Genomic DNA, 23,955 nt, shown 5'->3' with positions numbered 1-23,955 from the left:
TTCCTTTGAAATTATTTGAATAATAATTATTTCAATTCATTTTGAATTTCCCTTGATTTTTAAATCCATGGAAAATTGCAATTAAAATTTAAAGTTTAAATTTGAATTCAAAAATTTCAAAATTTGAAATTATATAGCAAATTCCATTTCTTATTTTATTCTTGTTAAGAATAATTTATTATTCATTAATCCTATTTTCTTGAATTTTTAGAGGTATTTTCAATTTATTTTTATTTGGTAGAATTCACAAGTAATTTGTAAAATTGAAAAGTCAAAAATACCCCTGACCCAATTGGGCTGGCCCACCATCTTGGCCCATTTGGACGGCCCACGGAGCCAGTCCAAAATGGTTCAGTGGAATCGCATCCCTCGGCACACCTCACTTTCTCTCTCGTTCACCACTTCGCTCGCGAAACCCTAACCCTAAGGCGATTCGGTGGCGACCATGTCGCCACCATGGTCGTCGTCGTGCTCCGGCCAACTCCGTCCGAACCAAGGCACCCTGTGGTGTTCGAATGACGCAGCGCGCGATAGCGCATCTGCTCGTCCGCGTAGTTCCTTCGATCTCGTCCTCGACCGTGCGTGTGCGTGCGCGATGATTGCAGACGCCGGCGGATCTGTGGCGATCTCCGTCGATGTGCTCTTCCTCGCCACTCCTGGGTGCTCGCCGCCCTCTCTGGTGCCGTGTGTGGCTTGGCATGACTTGGCCACGGTCTGGCGTCGCCGTGGCTGGCCGTGCCACCGTGCTTCCATGGATGCCGCTTCACCCTTCACCAGGTAACCCTACTCCTCTTGCTACCTCCTCTTCTCCTCCTCCTACTTCTCGATTTGTGCCTGCTACACCCCTACGTATGTTGCTGCTATGCTCTCCTTGCTGTTGTGCATGCTATGTTGCTGTTCTTGTGATGCTGAAGTGATGTTGCGCATGCTATGCTCTATCCTAAGCCTCCTGATTGCTATGCCTATGCCTACTGACTTATTGTATTGTGATTTGTTATTATTCAGTTTCTTGTTTTTGTCAGCGAGTCTGGCCTAAGGACATGGAGCGAGGGCATAGTTGAAGTAATCATACACGCGGCTCATTCACAGTTGCAAAAGAAATAAGGGTTAAGTAAACTTTTGGTCTTTTAAGTTTTACGAAAGTCTAATTTTGGTCTCACGACTCTGTTTTGTTCTAAATGTACCCTCAAACTCTTAATTAAGTCTAATTTTGATCCTTAACATCGGTTAAATGATGGTTGACCATTTTTTGACTCTCCTTTTCTTCCATCATGGACATAATTGGTTGGTTTTATTGTACCTATGATCACTTTCCTCAGTCAATAAATAGAAAAATACACTTTCCTTAACAAACATGTGTGCCGCCTTCACCTTTCTCGCTTGGTGCAGCAATCCTTGCCACTTCAGTCGCCTCCGCCTTCCCTCCTGACGCAAAAGTCCTGGCTTGTCCGCCGATTTTGCCTTTCTCACCCGGCTCATCCACCCTAGTAGTGTGAGACACCGTCGCTAGGTGTTGGGGAAGAGTTAGGATTACTACTAGAATTGAATAATTATCATGATTTCACCGGCGAACGTTCAAAAAGCTCTAATTACATAACTTATCTCAAGGTGAGACGGTCCTACGTGGACTAAACATGTCCAAATCTGTCTACGGTGGTAAAAAGAGAGTAAAAAATGGTCAATCATCGTTAAACCGCTACCAAAGATCAAAATTGAACTTAATTAAGAGTTTGAGGGCAGGTTTAGACTAAAACAAAGTTAGATTTTTGCAATACATGAGGGACCAAAAGTGCACTTAACCAAAAAAATAAAGGGACACACAAAATATGGAATTGATCTTTTCTTTCCGATTGGTCGTCTCTCTCTCTCTCCATGTAATACATTGGTATTTATATGTAGTGAGGGTAATTGGAGTAGGATCAACTAGTGGAAAAACCATGCCCAGGCTAGGGTAAGGCCCGCAACTATACATTTTCCCAACAAGTTGTTTTGCTTTTGAAAAGGTTCTCATTTGCACTTTGCAACTATCCATTTGTGTGGTTTTCTTTAGTTCTAATTTATTGTGCCTCTTTCTCCTTCTAGTCCAACACCCAAGCAGAAAATGCATGACTTCAAACAGAAGGCTCAAAGAGCCCAACTTTTGAATTAACAAAGCCTCAACCGACTAGGAATACAAACCAACACCGACAATGCATGACTTGAGCCAAGACCGATGGAGTTATTGTTTAGAAGTTCGAGGTCACAAGCGGTTGGTAAGGCTCTCAATAAGTTTAGGTGATGTGGTGACGTAGCTATGATTTTTATGAAAGAAAAGGCAGGCGCGGTGGCAAACACCCTATCGTGATTTCTGTGGCTGGGTGCAATAATAGGAGATGACATCGATAGCCATATAAAAAGAGCTTAACAATAGTGATAGGTGGCAATACACGGTTACCCGATATAAAGGGGTGTGAGTTGAGAGAGCTTAAATTAAGAGCATTTACAATGGTCTTATATTAGCAACGCCAAATAAGATTTTTGAGTTGAAGAATAAAAAAGAGGAAAAAATACTTTCTTTGCCAAGAGTGATTTTTTGTTAAGTATTTTTTGCATCGATATCTTAGTAAGATAAGTTAATACATCACGAGATTTCTTTTCTTATTTACATTTCTTCTTGTTTAATTTTAATATATTTATTGCTTTTTGCGGGGGAATCGTCCGGATTTTATTCCTTTAGAATGGAGTTGCAATCAACTAGCACAAGCTATTCGACATACCCTGATACATGGCGCAACCAACACCCGGTGCTACCCTCACATGTTTTCTTGTTTGATTTTAACAGTTGTGTAGTTATTGGAGCATAAAAACAATATTTACTAGATATAACATATGAGATGATCCATTGGATATTATGCATTTTTCCTTTCTAAATGCCGGGGATTATATTTGAAAAGACAGCCTTAACGGAAATCTCCCCTAGTCTGAAGCAACCATGGGCGCGTTTGGCATCCTAGGACCCCCTTGGATTGCATGGGTGGCGCATAAAACACCCCGTTTAGTTGAATGGGCTCCCCCACTTTGTTGCACAACACGGTTCTCAAAGCACCATTGGGCCTAGCCCGGGAGGAGCGACCGAATCAGCCGTTTCCAGCGAGCCACCCACATCTCCCGGTGCCGAGGTGATGCAAAAGCGAATATTTCGCTACACAAGCGGGGACGAGGAGGGAGATGGCGCGAGCTATGACACACATCAGCGAAAAGCGAAAAGGGGACGGGAGGGATTCCATCACCTCCCTCCGCGCCGGCTCCTCTATTGCTACCCCTCCCTCACCACCCGGTTTGAATCCTCCACTCCCCCAATTTCGAGCTCCACCTCCCGTCGGCAAGCAGGTAAATGGCTCACACATCTTCGGTCAGCGACAGCTGCGGCGGCTGTATCTATGCTCCATCTTCTTCCTCATGCAGCTCTTTTTCACCTCCAGCGATGACTGTATGGAATTCCTCACCCCGATTGCTCGGTTAGGGTTAGATCTTGGTTAGGAGTTGTCAGATCTGCCTAGGGTTTGATCATGTTGGTAGGGTTAGTCCTAAATAGGGTGATTTATCATGATCTTGCTAGGATTTGTGTTGGCCACATTTGTCATTCCCCTTGTTAGTCCCAGATGGGCAGAGTTAGCATGATCTTGAAAGGGTTTATGTTGTCCACATTTTCCATGTATTGCTTGTGTTATTTAGCATGATGTTGCTATGGTTTGTATTGTCCATATTAGCCATGTCTTTGTTCCCAAGTAGATTCACGTTCTCTGTACTATGATCTGTGTAAGACTCCTTTTGTGATGACTTTACCCAGGGCCTTGTCTGTGTTGGGGACTCCCAGATCATGTCGTAGGTTACCAATTCACAACCCATTTATGAGACCAAGGTGTCGGTCACCCCTTTTCCGATCGGTAAGGGGCCTGTAGCTGATCTCGTGGCTCAGGTAGCGATAGAGGTGGCAGCGAGGATGGACGTTACAAACAGGGGCAAGGCCAAGAACCGCACTGACACGGAGAAGGCCCTGGTTGTACATAAGGGGACCGGGACCATGAAATGGCCCCTTCGTGTCTAGCTTCGTCTTGGAGAAGATGTGCACATTGATCAGGACCAGAGTGAGAATCGACAAAGGATTCAAGGAAGTTCATCGGACTGATGTGGTCAAGGCCCTATTCAAACACTGCGATGTAGACGTTAGCTCCACTTAGATGCACAACCACATGAGGAAGTGGCTGCAGAGGTGGCTCATCATTAGCAGGCTTTGCGATCTAAGCGGAGCTCAGTGGTGCGACGAAAGCAAATGCATCATCCTTGAGGCTGAGCACTACCACGGGTACGTCACGGTGAGCATGCTCTGTCCAACTCACTAACTCTTTTCATCACAAACCTGCACAACTAACACTGTCCCTTCATATTGTAGGATCACCCAAGGGACACGGAGTTCCTGAACATGCCCATTGTGAACTACGACGAGATGCATGCCATCTTTTCCTTCGGCCTCGCCACCGGCAAGTTTGTCATGGGATCAAGTGAGCCCCTGGGCACCCTTCCAGCTACGCCTTCACCTGAGGATGCTAACACTCAGGAGTCTGGCACGGTCATCCTCGATGGGCCACTTGAGAAGCCTATCGATACGCCTGAAAAGGTGAACACCGACAAGAGGAAGAGAGACGCTTTCGCCAACGATGAGATGGCGGCTTTCACCAACATGACGGTTGCTGTTAAGGAAGTCGCACAGGCCATGCAGGACAACAAACCCACATACATGCACCCTGACCTGTATGAGGCGATCATGGACATGATTGAATTCGCCGAGGAGGATCTCATGGTGGCGATGAGCCACCTTGTCGACCACAAGGCCTAGGGTTCCAGATTTGTGGTCATGAACCAGAGCCACACCTCATCCTCTGAGGATCTACCTTGGCAAGTACCACTACAACATGTAGTGATGCCCTTGAGGGCGTGGGTGCGGGGATGCATGCATGGAGGTGATGGAGTTGGCTTATGACTTGATGATGACGATTTTACATTTTGGTTGTGGCTAGGGATGAAAGACTTCTGATGGTCCTTTTTGTAAGAAAATGGATTCACGGGCAACCAAACAACATAACTCTAATGGCCCGTGGCCCGTTACTCGCAGGCACTCCCTTCTCCTATGCATTCATCTCTAAATCGGCCCCACACAACCAAACCAAAAACGGCCAATATGGTGCTTTTTTTCTTCTTCTGGAATTTCAAATGGAAAAATCTTTCGAATACATTTATTTGGCTGTACTGCACTCTGTCATCGCACCGGACAAAGAAAGGAAAGAAACAAATGACCAGCTCGCGTGAGTGTCACGACGTGGCGCCGCCTCTCCTCCCCTTCTCGGCCGCATCTCCGTTCCTCGTCCCCACACCACCGGTGGGGCCCACCACCGCCCAATCTTGCTGTTTACGTTTTGCGTTTTTTTGTTCCCAACTTCTTCTTAAACCCAAAGCCCCCAACCCAACTCCGTCCAAAATCCCAATCCCCTCCCTTCCCTCTTCTCGCCTATTCTTCTTCTTCTTCTGCGATTTCTCCTCCCCTCCCCCGAAATCCGCACCTTCCTCCCTCTCCAAATCTCCAAATCTCCCCTCTGCTCCACCGCCGTGCCGTCGCCGTTCCCGTGTTCTTCCTCCTCGGGAAAAAAGTCGCCTTCTTCCGTTCCCCATACCCCCACCCCTCCGGCGACCTCCGGCCATCGGATTCCGAGGTACGACGTCGTTTCCACCCCGCGAGTAGTTCAACCCCGCGCGATTCCCGGTCCCTCACCGTCTCGATCCGCCCCCGGGCTGCAGGGGATTTTCTTGATCTTGGCCCGATTCGGCCTCAAGGAGCCGCATTTCCTCCGGAATTGGGGATCTCTCTCTCTCGCTCCGCCTCTTCGCCATGGACAGCAGCGGCACCGACGCGGACGACGTCAGCGGCGACCCGATGGACACGATCGACACGGCTGCTGGCGATCCCCACTTCTCTGAAGACGGCTACCATGGGGACAGCACGGAGTACTCGAGCTCGTTCGGGCCCTCTTGCTCCCTATCTGACGATGAGACGAGGTCGGGCGTGCACGACATGGAGGTCGACTCGCCTTTCCTCGGCCGTGTCAGTGCGGGTGGCGCCGCTTCTGCTCCGAAGCCTGTCAGGTGCGCATCTCTTCGCAACGCCCCTGCGAATTTTTGATTTGTGTATCTTGGCGTGGTTTTGTTTGTTTATTAGCACAAAGAAAAAAGATCGGAATACCATAGACACAAGAAAAGGAACATCCCTGGGTGCTCTAAAATGGATCATTTCCGTTATTGATTACTGCACCAATAAAGAACTAATCTTGGCATGTCGTACTGTGTCTTTTTTTAGTAATATAATATGTAAACACGATGCCTTATTTCACCAACTTATACATGTGTACCGTTATCACCAAAATTTCCATGATTGGACACTGCAAAAAAATTCTTAAGTGTGAAACAGGCCCTGCCACAAAATGGAAGCATGCCTATTTCAGTATGTCTTATGTTGAAGTAGATTTGGGGGGTGATTAAGATTGGAGCATGAATGCACAATACTTCTGCGATGTGATTTTTGCAAATGATTTTCTTTTGTATATTCGTTGACCAGCGGGGGAATGGTCCCTCACTTGGATTTACGCTGGTTAGATAGGATGAGACTCTCCAGCGAATTACTGCTATGGATGATAACCCGTTTAGTTCGCCCCTCCAGCGAATTACTGCTATGGATGATAACCCGTTTAGTTCGCCCCTCCAGCGAATTGCCGCCATGGAGGGGATTCGAACTCGGGTGGGCTAGGCTCAACACCAGAGCACAAGCCACCAAGCTAGCACTTGGTTTTGGGGGTGATTACGATTGGAGCATGAATGCACAATACTTCTGCGATGTGTTTTTTGTAAATGATTTTCTTTTGTATATTCGTTGACCAACGGGGGAATGGTCCCTCCTTGGATATACACTGGTTAGATAGGATGAGACTCTCCAGCGAATTACCGCTATGGATGATAACCCGTTTAGTTCGCCCCTCCAGACAATTACCGCTACGAAGGGGATTCGAACTCGGGTGGGCTCGGCTCAACACCAGAGCACAGGCCACCAAGCTAGCACTTGGTTTTGTATATTCTGCTGTATCCTTTCTCCTGTTAGTAGTTCTCAAATAACACCAATCATGTTTCAGGCAGAAGCACGTGACAAAATGGAAGTACGCATATATTTCAGTATGTCCTATGGTGAGGTAGATTTGGGGTGATTGAGATTAGAGCATGAATACGCAATACTTCTACGACGTGATTTTTGCAACAATAAAGAACTAATCTTGGCATGTCGTACTGTGTCTTTTTATAGTAATATAATATGTAAACATGATGCCTTATTTCACCAACTTATACGTATGCTGCTGTCACCAAATTTTCCATGATTGGAAACTGCAAAAAAAATCCAAAGTGTGAAACAGGCCCCCGCCACAAAATGGAAGTATGCCTATTTCGGTATGTCTTATGTTGAAGTAGATTTGGGGTGATAAGATTGGAGCATGAATGCACAATGCTTCTGCGATGTGATTTTTGTAAATGATTTCCTTTTGTATATTCGTTGACCAACGGGGGAATGGTCCCTCCCTTGGATTTACGCTGGTTAGATAGGATGAGACTCTCCAGCGAATTGCTGCTATGGATGATAACCTGTTTAGTTCGCCCCTCTAGCGAATTACCGCCACGGAGGGGATTCGAACTCGGGCGGGCTCGGCTCAACACCAGAGCACAAGCCACCAAGCTAGCACTTGGTTTTGTATATTCTGCTGTATCCTTTCTCCTGTTAGTAGTTCTCAAATAACACCAATCATGTTTGAGACAGAAGCACGTCACAAAATGAAAGTATGCATATATTTCAGTATGTCTTATAGTGAAGTAGATTTGGGGTGATTAAGATTAGAGCATGGATACGCAATACTTCTGCGATGTGATTTTTGCAAATGAATTTTGCTTTGTATACTCCGCTGTATCCTTTCTCCTGTTAGTAGTTCGCAAGTAACACCAATCATGTTTCAGACAGAAACTCGTGACAGATGAGTGGAGAAAGACCGTTCGCCCGCTCATGTGGCGGTGCCAGTGGTTAGAGCTGCGTATGAAAGATCTTTCGTCGCAGGTAGCAAAGTATGACAAGGAAATTGCTTTGATCCAGCATGAGAAGAATCTGCAGTTGGAGATGATGAAAGCAGATAGTTCTGATCCAGAATTGGCAACACTGGATGCCCAAAGCCATGATAGAAATACTATGGAGAGGAGAAAACGGCAAAGGGATGAAGACATTGTGGACACCTCACTGTACATGAACAATCATGAAATATTATCCTATTACTATGGTAGGGATAGAAGACTTGCTATCTTTGCACTTGCAGTAGCATCCATATTTTGCATGCTTGATAACGATGATTTGTCTCAAATCTTTTGCAGAAAAGAAAAACAGTGGAGCTGATACAGAGGGTCTGTTGATTCATGATGATTTTGACAATGCAGGTATGTTGAATGGCTTTGCCCATGTACTCAAATTCTCCCCTTTTTAAGTTCCGAAGTGTTATGTGTACGAATATAGGCTTATGCTATATTTGAGGTATATGGAAGTTATTATAGGAAAGAGATAATTTAGAGTTATGAGTTCAGATCTGTATGCTTTAGATGCACCTCTGGTGCCCCCTTCTCCAGCAGGGGAATTGCCGCCGCCACTGCCATCGGAACTCAGCCCGCTGGGCAGATTGGCCACCTCCAACATTACCCATCTTACAGCTCAAATCCCACCCCAAATCCCTCCCCAATTCTACCCCCCACCTACCAGCAGCTGGTGCAGCTAACCCCCAGTGGAGGTAGAGACACTACAAGGAGGAGCGGAAGTAGTGCGAGATCCTCCAGCAGCAGGGTCAGAATTAGTCAAGAAATATCATGTTTTGCTACCAAGGGGTCGGTAGTTGTTATGTGTAGGAACATAGGCTTATGCTATATTGAGATATATGGAAGTTATTTAAATAGGAAAGAGATAATTTAGAATTAAGAGATCGGTCTGTATCCTTTAGATTATTACTTAGGGGTCAAGTAAGTCCTCCTATATAAGGGACATCAGATATACCAATTGGGAAAGAATCAAGAAGAATATTGTCGTTTACTTTTATCTACTTTTCAGTAATTAGGGTTTAGTTTCTTACATGAAGCAGAAAGTGTAATATTTGTCAAATATGCCCCATGTAGATATAACATTAAATTTTGTGGTATACGAGCTACTAACTGTAGTTTTGACAAGTATTTTTTATTAGCAATTTTAAATACCTCTTTTCTACAAAAAAAAATTTTCAAAGAAGGCGTGTTACTCTCTTTTAGAATAGAAAGGGAATCACTGCAGCACCTACCAAACATTACTCAAGCGGAATTAACAACTTACATTACTCAAGTGTAAGTTGTGGCATGCTTGGAAAATTTGTTGGGGTTCAAACTAGTGCTTTGCATCAACTGACTATCTAGTATCTATCTTGACAGCCTTTTATCTCAATATACATATGTTAGCCGCTTTTGCATCTAGTTTATTTATTCTGATTGTTCATCATCTTGTGTATCTTTTTATTTGTTGAGAATAGATTGGCATACAACAATATAGAATGTCATTGTCGTTATTACAGTTAGAATAATAAAGTCGGCATACAGAACGCAAACATCTCTATCATCTGCGTGTATGTTTATTGATGAGTAGTTTTGTTTTACCGATATATAATCCTCTATTTTCTTCATTTGTAATGCAGTTGATGATACCAAACGAAGAGTTCCTGGCAATACATTACCAGGGTCTAAGGAAACTGACAGGGTGTTTGAACAATATTCTTTAAGAGATATTCTGCTGACAATTGATCGTATGCAGTCTAGAGTCCTTGGCCTTCAAAATCGTCTCAGCAAGGTTTGCAGCAATCACACACAAGTTAAGGTGCCTCAAAAGAGTCACAAGGCTCGGACCCAGATAGCTTCTTGTAACAAGGATGGACACCGTCCTCAGAAAAAGCGGGATCTGCATACTTTGCTTGAGAATGAGGATACATATAGACCACTTGTTGGAGTGCCATCTACTTTATCAGATAGGTCCACTGGCTATGTAACGGGATATGCCAAGAGAAATTTTGCAGAAGAAGGTGCAACACAGCCGTATGCAAAGAAAGTCACATTTGAGACAATCTTTGGTGCAGACAATCCCTTAATTCATACTCATGTAGGAGAGTTATACAAAGAAGTAAGATCATGTTCCATAGCATATCATTCTTGTGTAATTTTTACAATGCAGTATTTAAAGATTACTTTGAATTTGACAATTCAGAGCCAATATAATAATAAAAAAAATCATATTTTGAGTGTTTATTAGAATTTTCAGTTGTATGAATGCAGGTCTTTGTAATGTAACCATCTTGAAGTAGATTGTTGACATTGTTTTTGAGAGTATTTGCTGTGTAAAAATCTGAAAATAATGATTTTTGGGCGCTCTTTACTGAACTTTGCACTTTTATAAGGAAACAATGCTGAAGCTGATTCATGCTGTTTCCGCTACGTTTCCTAGATCTACCGTCCGTTCATGATTGTAGTTGAAGTTAAATTTAACCATGTGTCAGGTTCATAGTTTTCTCTTTGAATTGTTGTGAAATGGAAAAATACTAACATCATCTGGATGAATATAAGCTGAAGACACTTTTAGCTGATGTTTTTTTTGTTATATTTACAGAGTGCTGATGATGTCCTTATATACAATCAAGCAGCCCAGCTGGAAGAGTACCAGCAGTTTGAGAGGGTCAAGAAGGAAGCAGAGAATCAAGTGAAGCTCGCTAATAAGGTTGCTAACACCCTTCTTTTCAGGGGAGAAGAGACTGTTACAAGACAGTTGGTTAAGCATGAACCAGTTCATGAAATAGCTTCAACTGTGAAGGCAGTTGGCCCTGGAAGTAAACGAGGCAAGAAACCAAAGAAGAAACCTGTGAGCTTTCTGCCACCTTTGGAAGACCAAGCCAAAAAGTCCCCTGAGGTACCTGCAAAGAAGAAAATTGAGAAAGACCTACACAGTTTGAAGAATGAAAAGCCTGTTTTTGTAGCTGTGGAACCCCGGAAGAGCAAAAGAGTCCCCAAACCCAAAAAGTATGGAAGCGATTGAATTCCAGGTCTGGCCTCCAGATTCATTGTGGTATTTGCTGCCCCAGTTTCTAGCACATGGAACCTGATGTGTTACCTAATTGGTTTGTGTAGATACGTATAGTTAGGAAATGAATATTCTGATGTAGCATATCTGCCCAGGGCGCACCTTCCTCAGAAGAGGTAAGAATGACAGCAACAATTGTTTGCTGAGGTCAATTTTTTTGGTTGTGTTGCTTCAAGACATAGCAGCTGCTGCATGGAGATCATTCTTGTGAAACCTGCATTGTATAAGGTAACATTAGACAGAAGTATAGTCTGTCACAATACAAGCTGTTTCGTCACTGACAATAGTGTACATTTATGATGGTTATCAATTAAATGACATTTATATTGCAAACCCTTTTGGTCCGTTGAAGTAGTGGCACATTGTTACTCCCTCCACACCGGTTTACAGGGTATTACGTATTTCGAGATAAACTTTGACTACTAATTTGGTGGTATATATCACAAAAAATATACTATTGGAAACTTCGGTTGAATATCAATCCAATGGTATAATTTTTATGGCATATTTCTTATATTTTGTTAACTAAATTTGTAGTTAAAGTTGTTTCTCGAAATGCGTAATACCCCTGTAAACCGATATGGAGGTAGTATGTTAATGACTCAGAAGTACAGCAAGTGCAGTGCCCTGTGATACGTAAGAGGACATTTTTTTGGTAAATAAAATCCCATAAATACGGCAGTTTTTTTAGTACTGTATGATGTTTGCAATTGGATATTCCGGTTTTCCAAATGAAGTTCTGCTCGGCATTGGTAAATACTCCCTCTGTCCCACAGTGTAAGACGTGTTGGCAAGCTATCTTTATATTGTTGGATGGAGCGAGTAATTATTTGGCAGAGCAACGCAACACACCGACGAATTTCATTTCAAATAGTGGTGTATCTAACGCAGCATAATGATGGCCTATATATCAGTTATTAAAATGAAAAAGCGACTACCGGTGTGACTGCGAGTAGTACAGTATAATTTACCAATGAAGGTTACACGATGGGATGTTTGATTGAGAAAGCCAAAGAAATTGTAGAAAGAGGTTGGAGTGAATGAAAAAATTCCTATGAAACATAGTGCAAATTAATACTTTGTAGGAATTTCAAAGGATTGCAATCCTAAGAATCAAACGACCTTTGCAGGAAAAAAAGTCCTATAGTTCCAATTCCTACAAAAATTCTACACCATTCCTTTAAATCAAACAAGCCCTAAGTTTTCTAATGTCTCCTTGATAGTATGATTGCTAGCATGAGATATTTATCACGATGATTGTCATGAGAATTAATCATAGTCTTCTTCTTATTTAGTGATGGTAAATTCAGTTAAAGCAATTGGCTTTATTAGCCCACAACACACCTAACGCTAGCACACCCATCGTGCCACCTTAGTACGTCTTTGCACTCTAGTGGCACACACTTGCGGCTAATGCGCTACTGCCTATGTGACATCCCCCCCCCCCCCCCCCCCCCACCCAGAAGCACTTGCTTGACCTCAAGAAAGAACATTAGGAAAACCTGATGTGTCCCACCCAGAAGCACTTGCTTGACCTCAAGAAAGAACATTAGGAAAACCTGATGTGTAGCAGAATCCTCCAGTAGATGCCCATTTTATCATAACTTGTCGTATGATATACTTCCTGGTTTTTACCATACACCCATTGAGAATGCGTACATGAAATGTCTTCAACATATCAAGAGGGGGCAATTTTGGGAGAAAACTGGAGTGTAGTCGGGTAGGTAATTCTTGAGCTAGGAAACATGGAAACATGGTGCATGAGACTACCCCAAGCAAGGAGGTGAGTGGACGCTATATATGCACGCCGGCGTCTACTCACTCCATCAGCGCACATCGTCGCCTCGTTAAGTCACACTCTTCCCTACACCGCTAACCCCTAGTTGTCTAGATGTGATTGCAGCTGATGTTACATGGTGTCGATGTTGGCTACCACGTCGAGGCTCAAGTGGATTTGCTCCATGGATTCTCTACTTGCGCCGAAGCCTCACCCATCCCCTATAAGACCAACTGGGTCTGCACGGAGAGCTTGAAGGGTGTCGTCGTTCCTGATCTCAAGGTCAAGTAAACCAGAACATGAGTACATGACTTACAAGGGATCAAGAGGCAAGTTTACACCCATCGCCGATAAGACCAACTGGTTCTGCACGGAGAGCTTGAAGGGTGTCATGGTGCCCGATCTCAAGGTCAAGTCAACCAGAACATGACTTAGAAGGGATCAAGAGGCAAGTTTACACCTATCCCCGATAAGACCAACTAGGTCTGCATGGAGATCTTGAAGGGTGTTTAGGGTTTACACACACACCTACTGTGCCATCTTATCACGCCTTTGCATTCCGGTCACGCGCCTATTGTCACAAGTTCTCAAGCAACATACAGCCGCGAGCTTTGGGATTTATTTAGCATCACTTTATTTATTGGCCTGCATATGAGCTTAAGAATATTAACGGTACTAGGACTCATCCCACCTAGCGATGACTAGAAGCACTAGAGAAAGCCGAAGGCGTATCGTCGCCCTTCCCCTCCCTCACCGGAGTCGAGCAAAACTTCTCATAGTGGGCTTTTTTTGTAGACAGATGGAAATTTGCCGTACTAAGTCCCCAGAAAACAACACACCAGAACATCAACTATGGCAAAAGATAAGAATTGTAGATCGAAAGAGCCAAATCTGCAATCACACCAACGAAGATGAAAATCAACTAGGTTCCGGAAGATCCACCAGGCATACAACTCCACACACACTGGGCCACGAGAGCAGGGTAGAACAGGGAGGACCTTATTCTGACATCAGGATGTTGCCGCCACCTCACCACCCCTGCTAAGACACAAAAACTAACTAAAGCAAGGAACATGAACCCTCCCTAAAAAGGCCATCAAAAGTGGGGTGGATTGGCGGTGCCGCCGACCTAGGGGGTGGAAACCTGAGATGATCTCCCATATTTTCTCTCTCTCGGCTCTTAACAGTCTGGAGAGTGTTCTCGATACTTTCTCACACACAAATTAAACTCATTTTTTCTTAATTAACTAAGAAATGGCTCGACTTGTTAGCATCTGAATTCGCGCGAGCTTTTTATTACTTATTTAACTCACAGATTTGGGTTTTATTTTCCTCACTAATGCGGTCGTATATATATCAACTTCATACGTTACAACGAATAAAAATCTTCCAATTTTCAAAAAGTCTCTCGTATTCTTTGGACGCGAGTTAAAAGCTTCCCCCAAATAAAACAAGAAATTAATGCCTCTGTAGAGTCCGGCCCGGCCCATGTAGCCCAACTGAACAAAAACCACCGGCTGCTGCTTCCCTCGCTCGTCCCTACTTAGCCAGCCAGCAGACGGCGGCGCCGCAGGAAAGGAACGAAGCGCCTCTCAGCTCACGCTCTCCGCCGCCGCCACCTCCGCCTCCTCCACCGCCGCCGCAGCTGTTCAGGTGCCTTCCTCCTTCCCAGTTCCTCCCTCCTTCGCGGTAACTTGTCCGTCTCTCTCGCGCCTCCCCACCCACGTTGCTAGCTACCGCACGCGCGCGCCGATCCCAGCTCGGCCGGCGCGCGTCCGTGGCGCTGGCGGCGTCGCGGCGCTCCTGTTTGATGTCTGATGCTAACTTAGGATCCGAGCTACGGGAGACCCCTTTCACGCTGTGAATTCAGGCTTTGTTCTGGTTGTGTATCCATGTTCGGCAACAAACGACTCAGGAGCTAAGCTAGCTTGATGCTGTCCTGTCCGATAGTTTCTAGTACCGAATATGTTGCTGCGGCTCTGCTATGAAAGCCCAGTTCCTTACGTCGGTCGTTAGTGTCGCTTGTCGCCGTGGTCGGCTGCTCGGATGGCAAGCTTCCGGCGGTGCTCCCATGGAGATGTCCCCGGCCAGTTTGGTGCTCGCTACATGTCGTACGATGGAGATAGGCTTTCCGATATATACATTTGCCAAGAACATGATTGTTAACTTATGCTGGTTCGGTTATTTTTGTAATTTAGCAAAAACCGCTTAGACATTTCAATTCTTCGGGCGTTTCGATCAGTGTCTGCCTGTAGTAGTGATTTTTGTTCTGCTTGAAGTGCACCAGAGATTCTTCGGCTAGCGATTGTACTGCTACTGCCGGCTTTAACAACGGTGGCAACACAGTGGAATTTGTCAGTTGCCGACTGGGTAGCTTATTTTCTTCATTGTTTGGGTGGATTTCTTGCTCTGTGTCTTCCATCGATAGCTATTTCTTCGTTTTTTGTAGTGGAAGCATTTTTTATAGTGATTACTTGTAAGATTATTATTTGGGGTATCTAAATGTTTCATGATTTAATTTTTACATAAATTCCAATCATAAGTTGTTAGAACTTTTGAGAATTCTAAAGTATGTGAGTGAATATCCCGAATTTTGCTATTGGCTGGTCTTAGCGTTTCCCCGTGGCATCCATCCGATCATTGAGAGGGCCTTTTATTTTGACTGGTGGCCCTCCCAAATTCGGAACCTCAGGGCTAAGATAGTCGCGGAATTGAACCGGTAGGCTCCTTTGTGCCGACAACCTCGCGTTTGAGACCAAAGTTAGCGAGGCCCCAGCTCCAAGACCCTAGTTAGACGTGGTGGTGCGGGTAAGCTTCACCGCCCTCGTACCTTTCCTAGGACCGCCTTTGGCTTAGCGCCTCCCTCCGATGCCCAACAAGCAGCTTCCCTGCTCATCGCCTCCCTTACGGGCGCGTGGTTCATGCACCTAATTTGGGTGAGCTTCCTCCTCAACTCCAGCCACCACCACCCCGCCGCGTCACATTGCATTAGGTGTTCACTGATTCCATTTTGAACAACTACATTACACACGCGTCCTCTCTAACACCGATGGCCATCACATACCGACATAACCCCTCCGTCACATAATAAGTGACTGAGATTTGTCTAGATTCGCATGTATCTGTACATGTTTTATACGTATTATTTTATAATCGTGAACAATGTATATGTATGAAGTGCAGAGATGGACATATGGTACATGGTAGGTACACGGAAATCAGAAAAACAGGCACCCTGAAGAAAGCTTCATGTACGTCCACAAGGTCCTTGTCGCAAATGTCACTGTGCCGACCTCAGTGCTCTCGATCAGCTATATGTGCAAGACAAGCGGGTCTTCTTTTCTGCTTTTTTGTTACATCTCCTTGTTTTCTTTTGTTGCACGGCACAGTAGTTCTGGTTTTGTAGAGAAAACTCAGTACTCTGTTTTTTTTTTTCGTTTTTGAAAAAGAGCAGTGTTCTGCTTAGAAGCAGGACGAGCATTATAAAAGCCCAACAAGGCCCATTAGGGTTGTATATCCGCTCTACCTCTCTGGTCACCCGTCTCTACCCCGTCCGTTTTTTATTCCTTCCCTCTTTTGTTTTCTCCCGCGAGCTCTCTCCTTCGACAACTGAGCTGCGGCGGCCGCCGCCAGTCCGCCGCCGCTTTGCTTCGCGTGATCGGTGCGAGCCAGAGCCGGAGGGCGGGTCGCCGGGGCACGCGACGGTCCTCCAGCGAAGAGATCGGCGCCGCTGCAGCCTGGTGAGCGCCGAACGCGTGCTCCTCAGGCTGCTCTGCCACTCTGCCTCCGGTTGCGGACGCCGCCATTTCTCCTGCTACACTCCGTCGCCAGCCGTCCGCGCGGCTGCTGACGCCTTCGTGGCGCACCTGACCGCGCCGCCGCCCGACGTGCTGCCCTCTGCCGGCGCGCCCGGTTAGACTCTGACGCATTTCTTTCTCGCCGGAGGCGTCCGTCGGTTAGTTCCACGTGTTGATTCCCTACGTTCTAGTTTACGAATTAATCGTGTTGTCTGCGAATGCAAGGTGTAATATACACTTGCCTGATGTCTATCAAGTTGCCCATGGCTTCAATCCCCACATCCGAGCTAAACATTGACAAATAGTTCTATGAGGCCGTGAATCGGTAGTGTTGTCCACGACATGCAACTACTCATCTATCCTTGTGGTTTCTGTGCTATGCTCGGATAGACTGATGCATTTTCTTGTGCGCACCATCCCATACCGCGAGAATGTGGCATGAGCGTTCGCTGCATCCAGAATGAAGTAAATGGATCTCATAGATGTAACCCATATGACGGCGATGGTTGCGATATCCTCAGTACTTTACTCTAATGGCGGCGTATAATGGTCGCGGCACCCTTTGTGGTTCCTTTTAAGGAAATCTTTGTCTTTGTCCACTAAGCATACTGCCACCTGCCTTAGAATATATTCCTATATCTGTTATTTGCTGACATACTATTCGTTGCATCCTTGATAGTAGGGTCTTGGGCAGAACATAAATCCCATTTTCATATTGTTTCTTTCTTTACTTCAGTTCGCACATCGATAATTGATCATCACATTGTGAATAAATTACTTAGTGATAGTGGTTACTTTGTGTAGATTTCAACTACAATTTGAGGATGCTTTGGGTTGTGATATGGAACTATTTTATTAGATCATATTTTTCTACACATAGACATTTTGGCCATCTTTGGAATATACTCGTATCCTATGGATCTAGTTTAGCAACTAGTGACGACATGTACACTATTTGGACCCTTAGTCCTTATCATTATCATGAATTTGTTCCTACTACCTTATGTTATATATAACCATGGTTGATTTCACCCCATGTGTACACAATTTTTTGTTTTTCCCCATGCCAATTACTATTTGTGTCTGAATATTATTGCGAGTTTTTGCTGAAACAGCTTCTGTTTTCTTCAATTAAGCAGAATATAAGAAGCTAAAGTCAACCATAAAATGGAGAATGCTAACGGAGTAGTAGATTGGAATGTTGACATTATTGGCCCAGATGGGGGTAGCACTTGCAGCGAATTAGCAAAAACTGAAGACCCCGATGCCACAGAGTGTTCAAGTTCCTTTGGGGACACACTATCCGGATCTGAGGATGATGCAAAGCCTTCAGAGATTAGTGACATTGAAGTAGACTCACCATTCTGCCGCTATCCTCATAATGGTGATGCTGCTTCACTCTTGGATGCAGCTGCCGCTGACAATTTGGATAGATTATTGAAGTAAGTTGTTTGGGTAACTTACTACTTCCCAGCCTTGTTTTTCTGCCTTCATATAAATTTCAATTCATCTTTGAGCGGCCGGTCATCTTGTCTTAGACTAGAACAGAATGAAAATTTTGGCAAAAGCACAGTTACGCACATACCAGTTTCCTCGCGCAATCAACTGCTTTCCTCATGCTAAAAGCACTCAGTTATACTCTAACTTTTAGTAGTAATCCCTCTTTCCTGTACAATCTTTTTCCCTCTGAAGATTAGGCGAAGAATTAAAAAATCATCTTTAATGGGTAACGTGAGACATGAATTTGTTGTACATAATAGGCCAATAAATTATTGGTCTGTACAATTTATAAAGGTGCATAATGCCTGAGCCAGTGAAAAACTTAAAAAAACTACGAATAAATGCATAGTAATTAGATAGAGGTAGCTGAAAACAGTAAAATACTTCATGCTTAGGCAGAGGCTAGGTCTTGTGCGAGTTTTCAGAAACCAGAACAGATTGGAAGTGCATGGCCTGAGGAACTTGCAGTTCACATGTGATCTACGGATTAGTTTAGATTTATTTGCAGTGAAAGTCTGCATGCTGCTGCATGTAAATATATTTGCTGCTATTAATACATGAGCTTGATTTTCTATCTAAAGACTACATGTTTCCATCACCGAACTCCTTTTTGCCAGTTTCTAGACTTCATCCTTCATGGTTGGAGCATCTGTACCCTAGTATGTTAAAATCCACTTAATGATCTGCCAACCCTCCACAAGGGATAGGTCCATGCACACATAGCACCCTTCTTACACTTCATCTCCCCTTGATGTAAAAATGGTTAATCCGGAGGTGATACTTTTACATTTAGAGCAAACTAGCATTATATACTAATCGCCTTAGATTTCAATTGTGGCCCATTTGGGTGCTATGCCATGTCACAAGACCACAACTTCGTATGGGCCACATGGGCCAGACTGCTAAACGGGCCAGGTGTCACTCAGTTGCTCTATATTTAATACCTATCATGTTTGAAAAATCTTACTGATAAAGAAACATGTCTAGGGTTTCTGATGTACTTTCTTCCGGAAAGTGGAAGTATTAATATTGCAAGGGAAATGTTCACTCTTCTGTCCAACTTATGGGCATTCTTGCTCTAGTGGAATTATTAAAGTTGATGCCTTTCTCAAACCTTTCTCCATGAACCTAAGATCCTTGCAGGTTTGACAACGCTAAAAAATATATCCAGAAATAGCTATAAACATAAAAAAAACAGATCTCAAGACATGGCAGAATGACACACCTGTTACTTTTGATGCAGGGTATGTCATTCAGTTTGTGTATGTATCTAAATTTGTAGTAGTGCCTGGTTTCTTGGATTCTTACCTGTGGTGTTATGTCAGCGTCGTACTATTTGTGTTGGCACAAAGCTCATTTGAGTATTTAACATAACCTATCATCCATTACAGGAAGAAAAAGGTAACTGATCATTGGAGAAACTATATCAGCCCATTGATGTGGAGATGTCAATGGTTAGAGCTGCGGATGAAGGATTTGCAATCTCAAGTATCCAGATATGACAGGGAGCTTGCAGTACTTAAACATGAGAAAGAGTTACAAACAAAAATGATTGAGTTGGACTGTTCTTCGTCGAGATCGGTGCCCTTCTCTTCTCATTGCTGCAGGAAGACTATGAAGAGGAAGAGGAGAATCAGAAACGAGGAAAACAATAATGCTGCCTCATACATCTCGACCCACACCATTTTATCTTATTATGGTAAACATTGTGTTCTACTTTACACATTGTATTACAGATGTCCCTAGTAAGAGCTCTCATTACAATCATTCTGCAGAAAAAGAAAAGGAGAAAACAGAAGGGGATGGCCATTCTGTTGACGTCGATGGAAACTTAGGTAACACTACCAATTATTTCATGACGGCAAACAAATATGATGTCTCAAACATGTATAGTGGTAGTCATTGTATTGTATTGTTATGTATTCACTCCCTTTTTTAATAGTTTCTGAATTCCTTTCGTAGTACTTATGGTCAGAAAATGAATAGTGTCGCATTAGTCACAGGGCACAAAAACACTGTTTGCTGCATCTTTTATCAAGGAAGAAACTCATTTCCCGCTTCCATAAATAATAGCACACTAGATACCATGACTTGATTAGTAAAAGTTATTCTCATGATTGTATGTTGAGCTCAGTTTTCCAAAAGGCATACATATTGTGATCAATGTTCTATTTATATTTTTGAAAAATGTTTGCTTTCGTTTTATATGTACAGATGAATTCACAATAGTTTTTCTGGCCTTTCAGCAGATGACAGCACAAAAGGAAACAACGATGCTGACTGGCTACTTGGTAACGGAGACGATGCTACTGTCGAGCAGATTCTTTTAAGCATTCAATCTGTTCAAGACAGAGTCTCTAGTCTGAGATCAATTCTCAAGAAAGAAATGGCCAAGAAGAGCACCGGGCTTGTCCTTAAAGTCAACACACGGGTCAACGGCGCACAGAGCTCAAATTGCTCACAAGGAAAAGGCAAAGTTGGAATGCGTGAGATATCACATCAGGACCCGTCGGATTGTGATATGGATGATACAGACATGCCCGATAGTGCTGTCTCAAGCTATGGAGAAGCTAACAATATGGATATTTTTGAGAGCACCATGAATCTATTGTCAGCTGAAGATCCAGATAAAATTGGTGAACTGCACCAGGTAAGCTACTGTACATCTGGTTTATTTCACACCATAGCTGAGTATTTGAAGGAAAATCAACATTCTTGCTATTTCTTCTTGCTTTTTGCTTACAGAGTTCTGAAGACGTATTGATCAACAACCAACCAGCAGAGGAAGCATACCAAAACTTTGAGGTGATCAGCCATCCGTCCCAGCGACTACGGGTATCAGTCAAGAGAGAACCGGTATGTGTCAAGAGAGAAGCTGTTGCGTATTCCGAGGATGAGAGTGTCGCCGCCCCCACAGCAGCCATCGTCAAGGAAGAAGGTACAACCAGCTTCGGTCTCCAGGGGATTCTGAAGCCCTGCTACACAGGCAAGCGAAAAGGGAGGAAGCCGAAAATGCAAAGGTACGGCGGCTCATCATCATCCGCGCTCAGCTCATGGAGGAGCGCTCGGACTCGGAAAAAGAGGAAACTTTAGGTGGATACCATCTCAGGAAGAGCACACCTTACCCTCTGGCTTCGTATCTTCGCTTTAATTAGATGATGATGACGGCAACTGTGTGGTTTTTTTTTCCTTTCTTTCTTTCTACCTGTTGAAAGCGATGCCAGTAGAGGGAGGTGGGTAATGGCGCCATGGCTTTCAGCCACGAAGTGCTTGTAACTTAGTAAGGTCTGTTTCCATTTCAACTGTTGTTGTTCCATTGTGGTCTTTTCCTGAAAGAGTCGAACCGAGTTAATACATTGTAACTTCTGGTAAGAAGTTCTTGCTACGTTGCTTATTTTCAGACTGCGCAAAGTGTTTCACGGTATGTCATTTTCAAGTACCATTGTGATGAGGAATGCGAGAGAACACCTGCTGCCATGCGCTTCCAGCTCTCTTTAAATCATGTAAGGCGTTGCTTATTTTCAGACAAGGCATTTGAGCACCAGCTCTTTCACGGTAGGTCGATTTGAAGTTAAAGAAAGCAAGAACGACATTCCTTGCAAAACGCTTTCAAACAAAGATTTCTTTGCCAATTCTTTTAGGCACCTGCAGCTTGATGAACAGATGTCCCAGGTTTGGAGGAGCACAGCCCCTCTCCGGTGTAAAATTTTCTGCTGGCTCGCCGGTCTCACCAAGTGCCCTTCCTGCTCTCAAGACAAAGACACTGATCAGCTCCTTGTTTGCTGCCTCGGTGCTTGGGAAGTCTGGGCTTTCTTCCTCCTCTCCGAGGACGTGCCAAGCTTCCGGAGTCTTGTCTGCGCTCTTGGCCAGCCCGGGATGGTCGCCGACGTGGGGGTCCGACCTGAATAAAGGTGGCGGTCCTAGGGCCTCTCTTTCGTGAAGAGGAGGACCTACCGGAGGCCTGGACTCGTGATCTGGCCGGAGAGTTGAGTTCCGAAAGGCTCCGCCGGCGAATGTAACAGTGCTTTGCCTGCAGTTTGCTGGATCGGAGGTATTCGGTCGTGCGCACCCATGCGTTTATTCCGACCGTTTGGTTCTGGAGGGAGCAGCGCGAAGCTCTTTTTCTGTGTTGACATCAAGTGACTATGGATCCATGATGAAAGTCGGAAGAAGAGAATTTCATGAAGGCCGGAGGTGAGGACTAGCTAAGGGAGGTTCAAGTCTCCGCGCTGTTGAGGGGCTTGCTTGGTGTCCGGACTTCACAGCACCGGTATGAAAGTAGGGGCGACAACACAGGTGAAGCGCAGAGTCCTACCTTTCAGGGTGAAAACCCTAGGTCTGACCTTAACTGGTTGTGCCTGACAGTGACCTTGGTGCAGGTATTGTTTTGAGAGCGGGGACTATCTTCAGGGTGAAAACCTAAGATCTTTGATCGGGCGACGACGGTGTTTGAGCACCGTTCCTTTCTTGGAGGTGTCTTTTTTGGAGAGTCTGTAATTCAGGTGTTGTCATGGCGGTGGATGTGTGGCTGTTGTTAGGCCCGAGATACTGTAGCGGGACTTTGTTTCTTAGTTTTCTTTTTCTTTTCTTTTTTGGCTGTGTGCATCCGTAGTGCCATTAGGGTGGTGCGTTGTTGCAGAGGCTGGATGTAATTGGTATCTCTTGATATTAATATATTCTCTTTATCGAAAAAAGGTGCTGCAACTTTAAGGCTACTACCATCTGCACCACCATCGCCTGGAATGTTTGGAAGAGATGAAATGCCATCATTATCGATGGTTTGGATGAAAAGTTCACCGTTGTTGGTCGCAGATGCCTCGAGGACATTAGGCTTTGGGGTAACCTTATTTTTTGGTGTAATAGTTTTGACCCGCCTTGAGGTCTCTGCCCACTCTCCTCTCCTTCCTCTGAAAACTTGTAATGATCCGTTGTAACTCTGGTTGTTTGGTGGTTATATGAAATGTTCAGACCGGTGTAAGGCCGCCGTAGTCCGAGTCAGAAATAACGACATTTCTCTTCCACTGTGGGCATTACTGCAATGTTGATGGACAGATCAATGTCGGTTGAATTGCCTTGATGTATTGGAGGGAAGATAAAAAGTATTCTCTGCGGCTTCACCTGCCTGCGTTCTTGTTCAGTTTGGCTGCCCGTTCAGGTCCTGAATGCATTTTTTTTTCAAGACTACAGGAATGTATACCAATTTTTTTCAAGATAAAAAGTAGCTCTGCCTATTCATATTACTCCCTCCGTCCTATAAATGTTATCTAAGATTTGTCTAAATCTAGATGTATCTAGACACTAAATTACATCAAGATACATCTAAATTTTGACTAATGTTAGACAAGTTTAATGTGCCGGAGGGATTAGATGGAAAGAAAGGCTAGATACAAAGGAAGGAGGGGTATATATGTTAAGGACATACCCACTACCATAATTTTATAAAAGAGAGAAATCAAATTTACAAGATCCTGCCTAAATTGCAAACAAAATAGCGAGGCAACGCCACACCCAACAGGCTACACTAGGTACTAAAAGTTTCAGCACCAGCTCAACGAAAACATTTTTTCAAATTAAGGAGCATAGCCCCCGATTTCATTGCTGGAAATGAAACCAGATCATCATCTGTTTGAAGC

The 23,955-nt window shown here is 44.2% G+C and overlaps 2 protein-coding genes across 7 annotated transcripts; both read left to right on the top strand.

Annotated features, from left to right (window-relative positions):
• Positions 1 to 5,487: 5,487 nt before the first annotated feature.
• Positions 5,488 to 11,592, top strand: LOC127317261 (uncharacterized). Its single transcript, XM_051347790.2, has 6 exons — positions 5,488 to 5,747; positions 5,833 to 6,177; positions 8,083 to 8,396; positions 8,488 to 8,550; positions 9,819 to 10,297; positions 10,781 to 11,592. Exons 2-6 carry the CDS (start codon positions 5,924 to 5,926, stop codon positions 11,201 to 11,203), a joined length of 1,533 nt encoding a protein of 510 aa, XP_051203750.1. The 5' UTR covers positions 5,488 to 5,747; positions 5,833 to 5,923; the 3' UTR covers positions 11,204 to 11,592.
• Positions 11,593 to 14,538: 2,946 nt separating this feature from the next.
• LOC127317221 (uncharacterized) lies at positions 14,539 to 21,722 on the top strand. Of its 6 annotated transcripts, none has more exons than XM_051347750.1 (6): positions 14,539 to 14,678; positions 17,962 to 18,264; positions 19,714 to 20,021; positions 20,098 to 20,157; positions 20,569 to 20,972; positions 21,068 to 21,722. In XM_051347750.1, exons 2-6 carry the CDS (start codon positions 17,990 to 17,992, stop codon positions 21,413 to 21,415), a joined length of 1,395 nt encoding a protein of 464 aa, XP_051203710.1. In that variant the 5' UTR covers positions 14,539 to 14,678; positions 17,962 to 17,989; the 3' UTR covers positions 21,416 to 21,722. The 6 variants fall into 6 exon arrangements, with proteins under 6 accessions (XP_051203710.1, XP_051203719.1, XP_051203733.1 ...); XM_051347759.2 differs by lacking the exon at positions 14,539 to 14,678 and adding an exon at positions 16,578 to 16,937; XM_051347773.2 differs by lacking the exon at positions 14,539 to 14,678 and adding an exon at positions 16,578 to 16,937 and having other exon boundaries at positions 17,959 to 18,264.
• The last annotated feature ends 2,233 nt before the right edge of the window (positions 21,723 to 23,955 follow it).

This window comes from Lolium perenne, chromosome 1 (assembly GCF_019359855.2).
Source record: "Lolium perenne isolate Kyuss_39 chromosome 1, Kyuss_2.0, whole genome shotgun sequence".
NCBI classification, from domain to species: domain Eukaryota; kingdom Viridiplantae; phylum Streptophyta; class Magnoliopsida; order Poales; family Poaceae; genus Lolium; species Lolium perenne.
The sequence above is the reverse complement of the archived record's forward strand: the minus strand, read 5'-3'. Positions and strand labels throughout refer to the sequence as shown.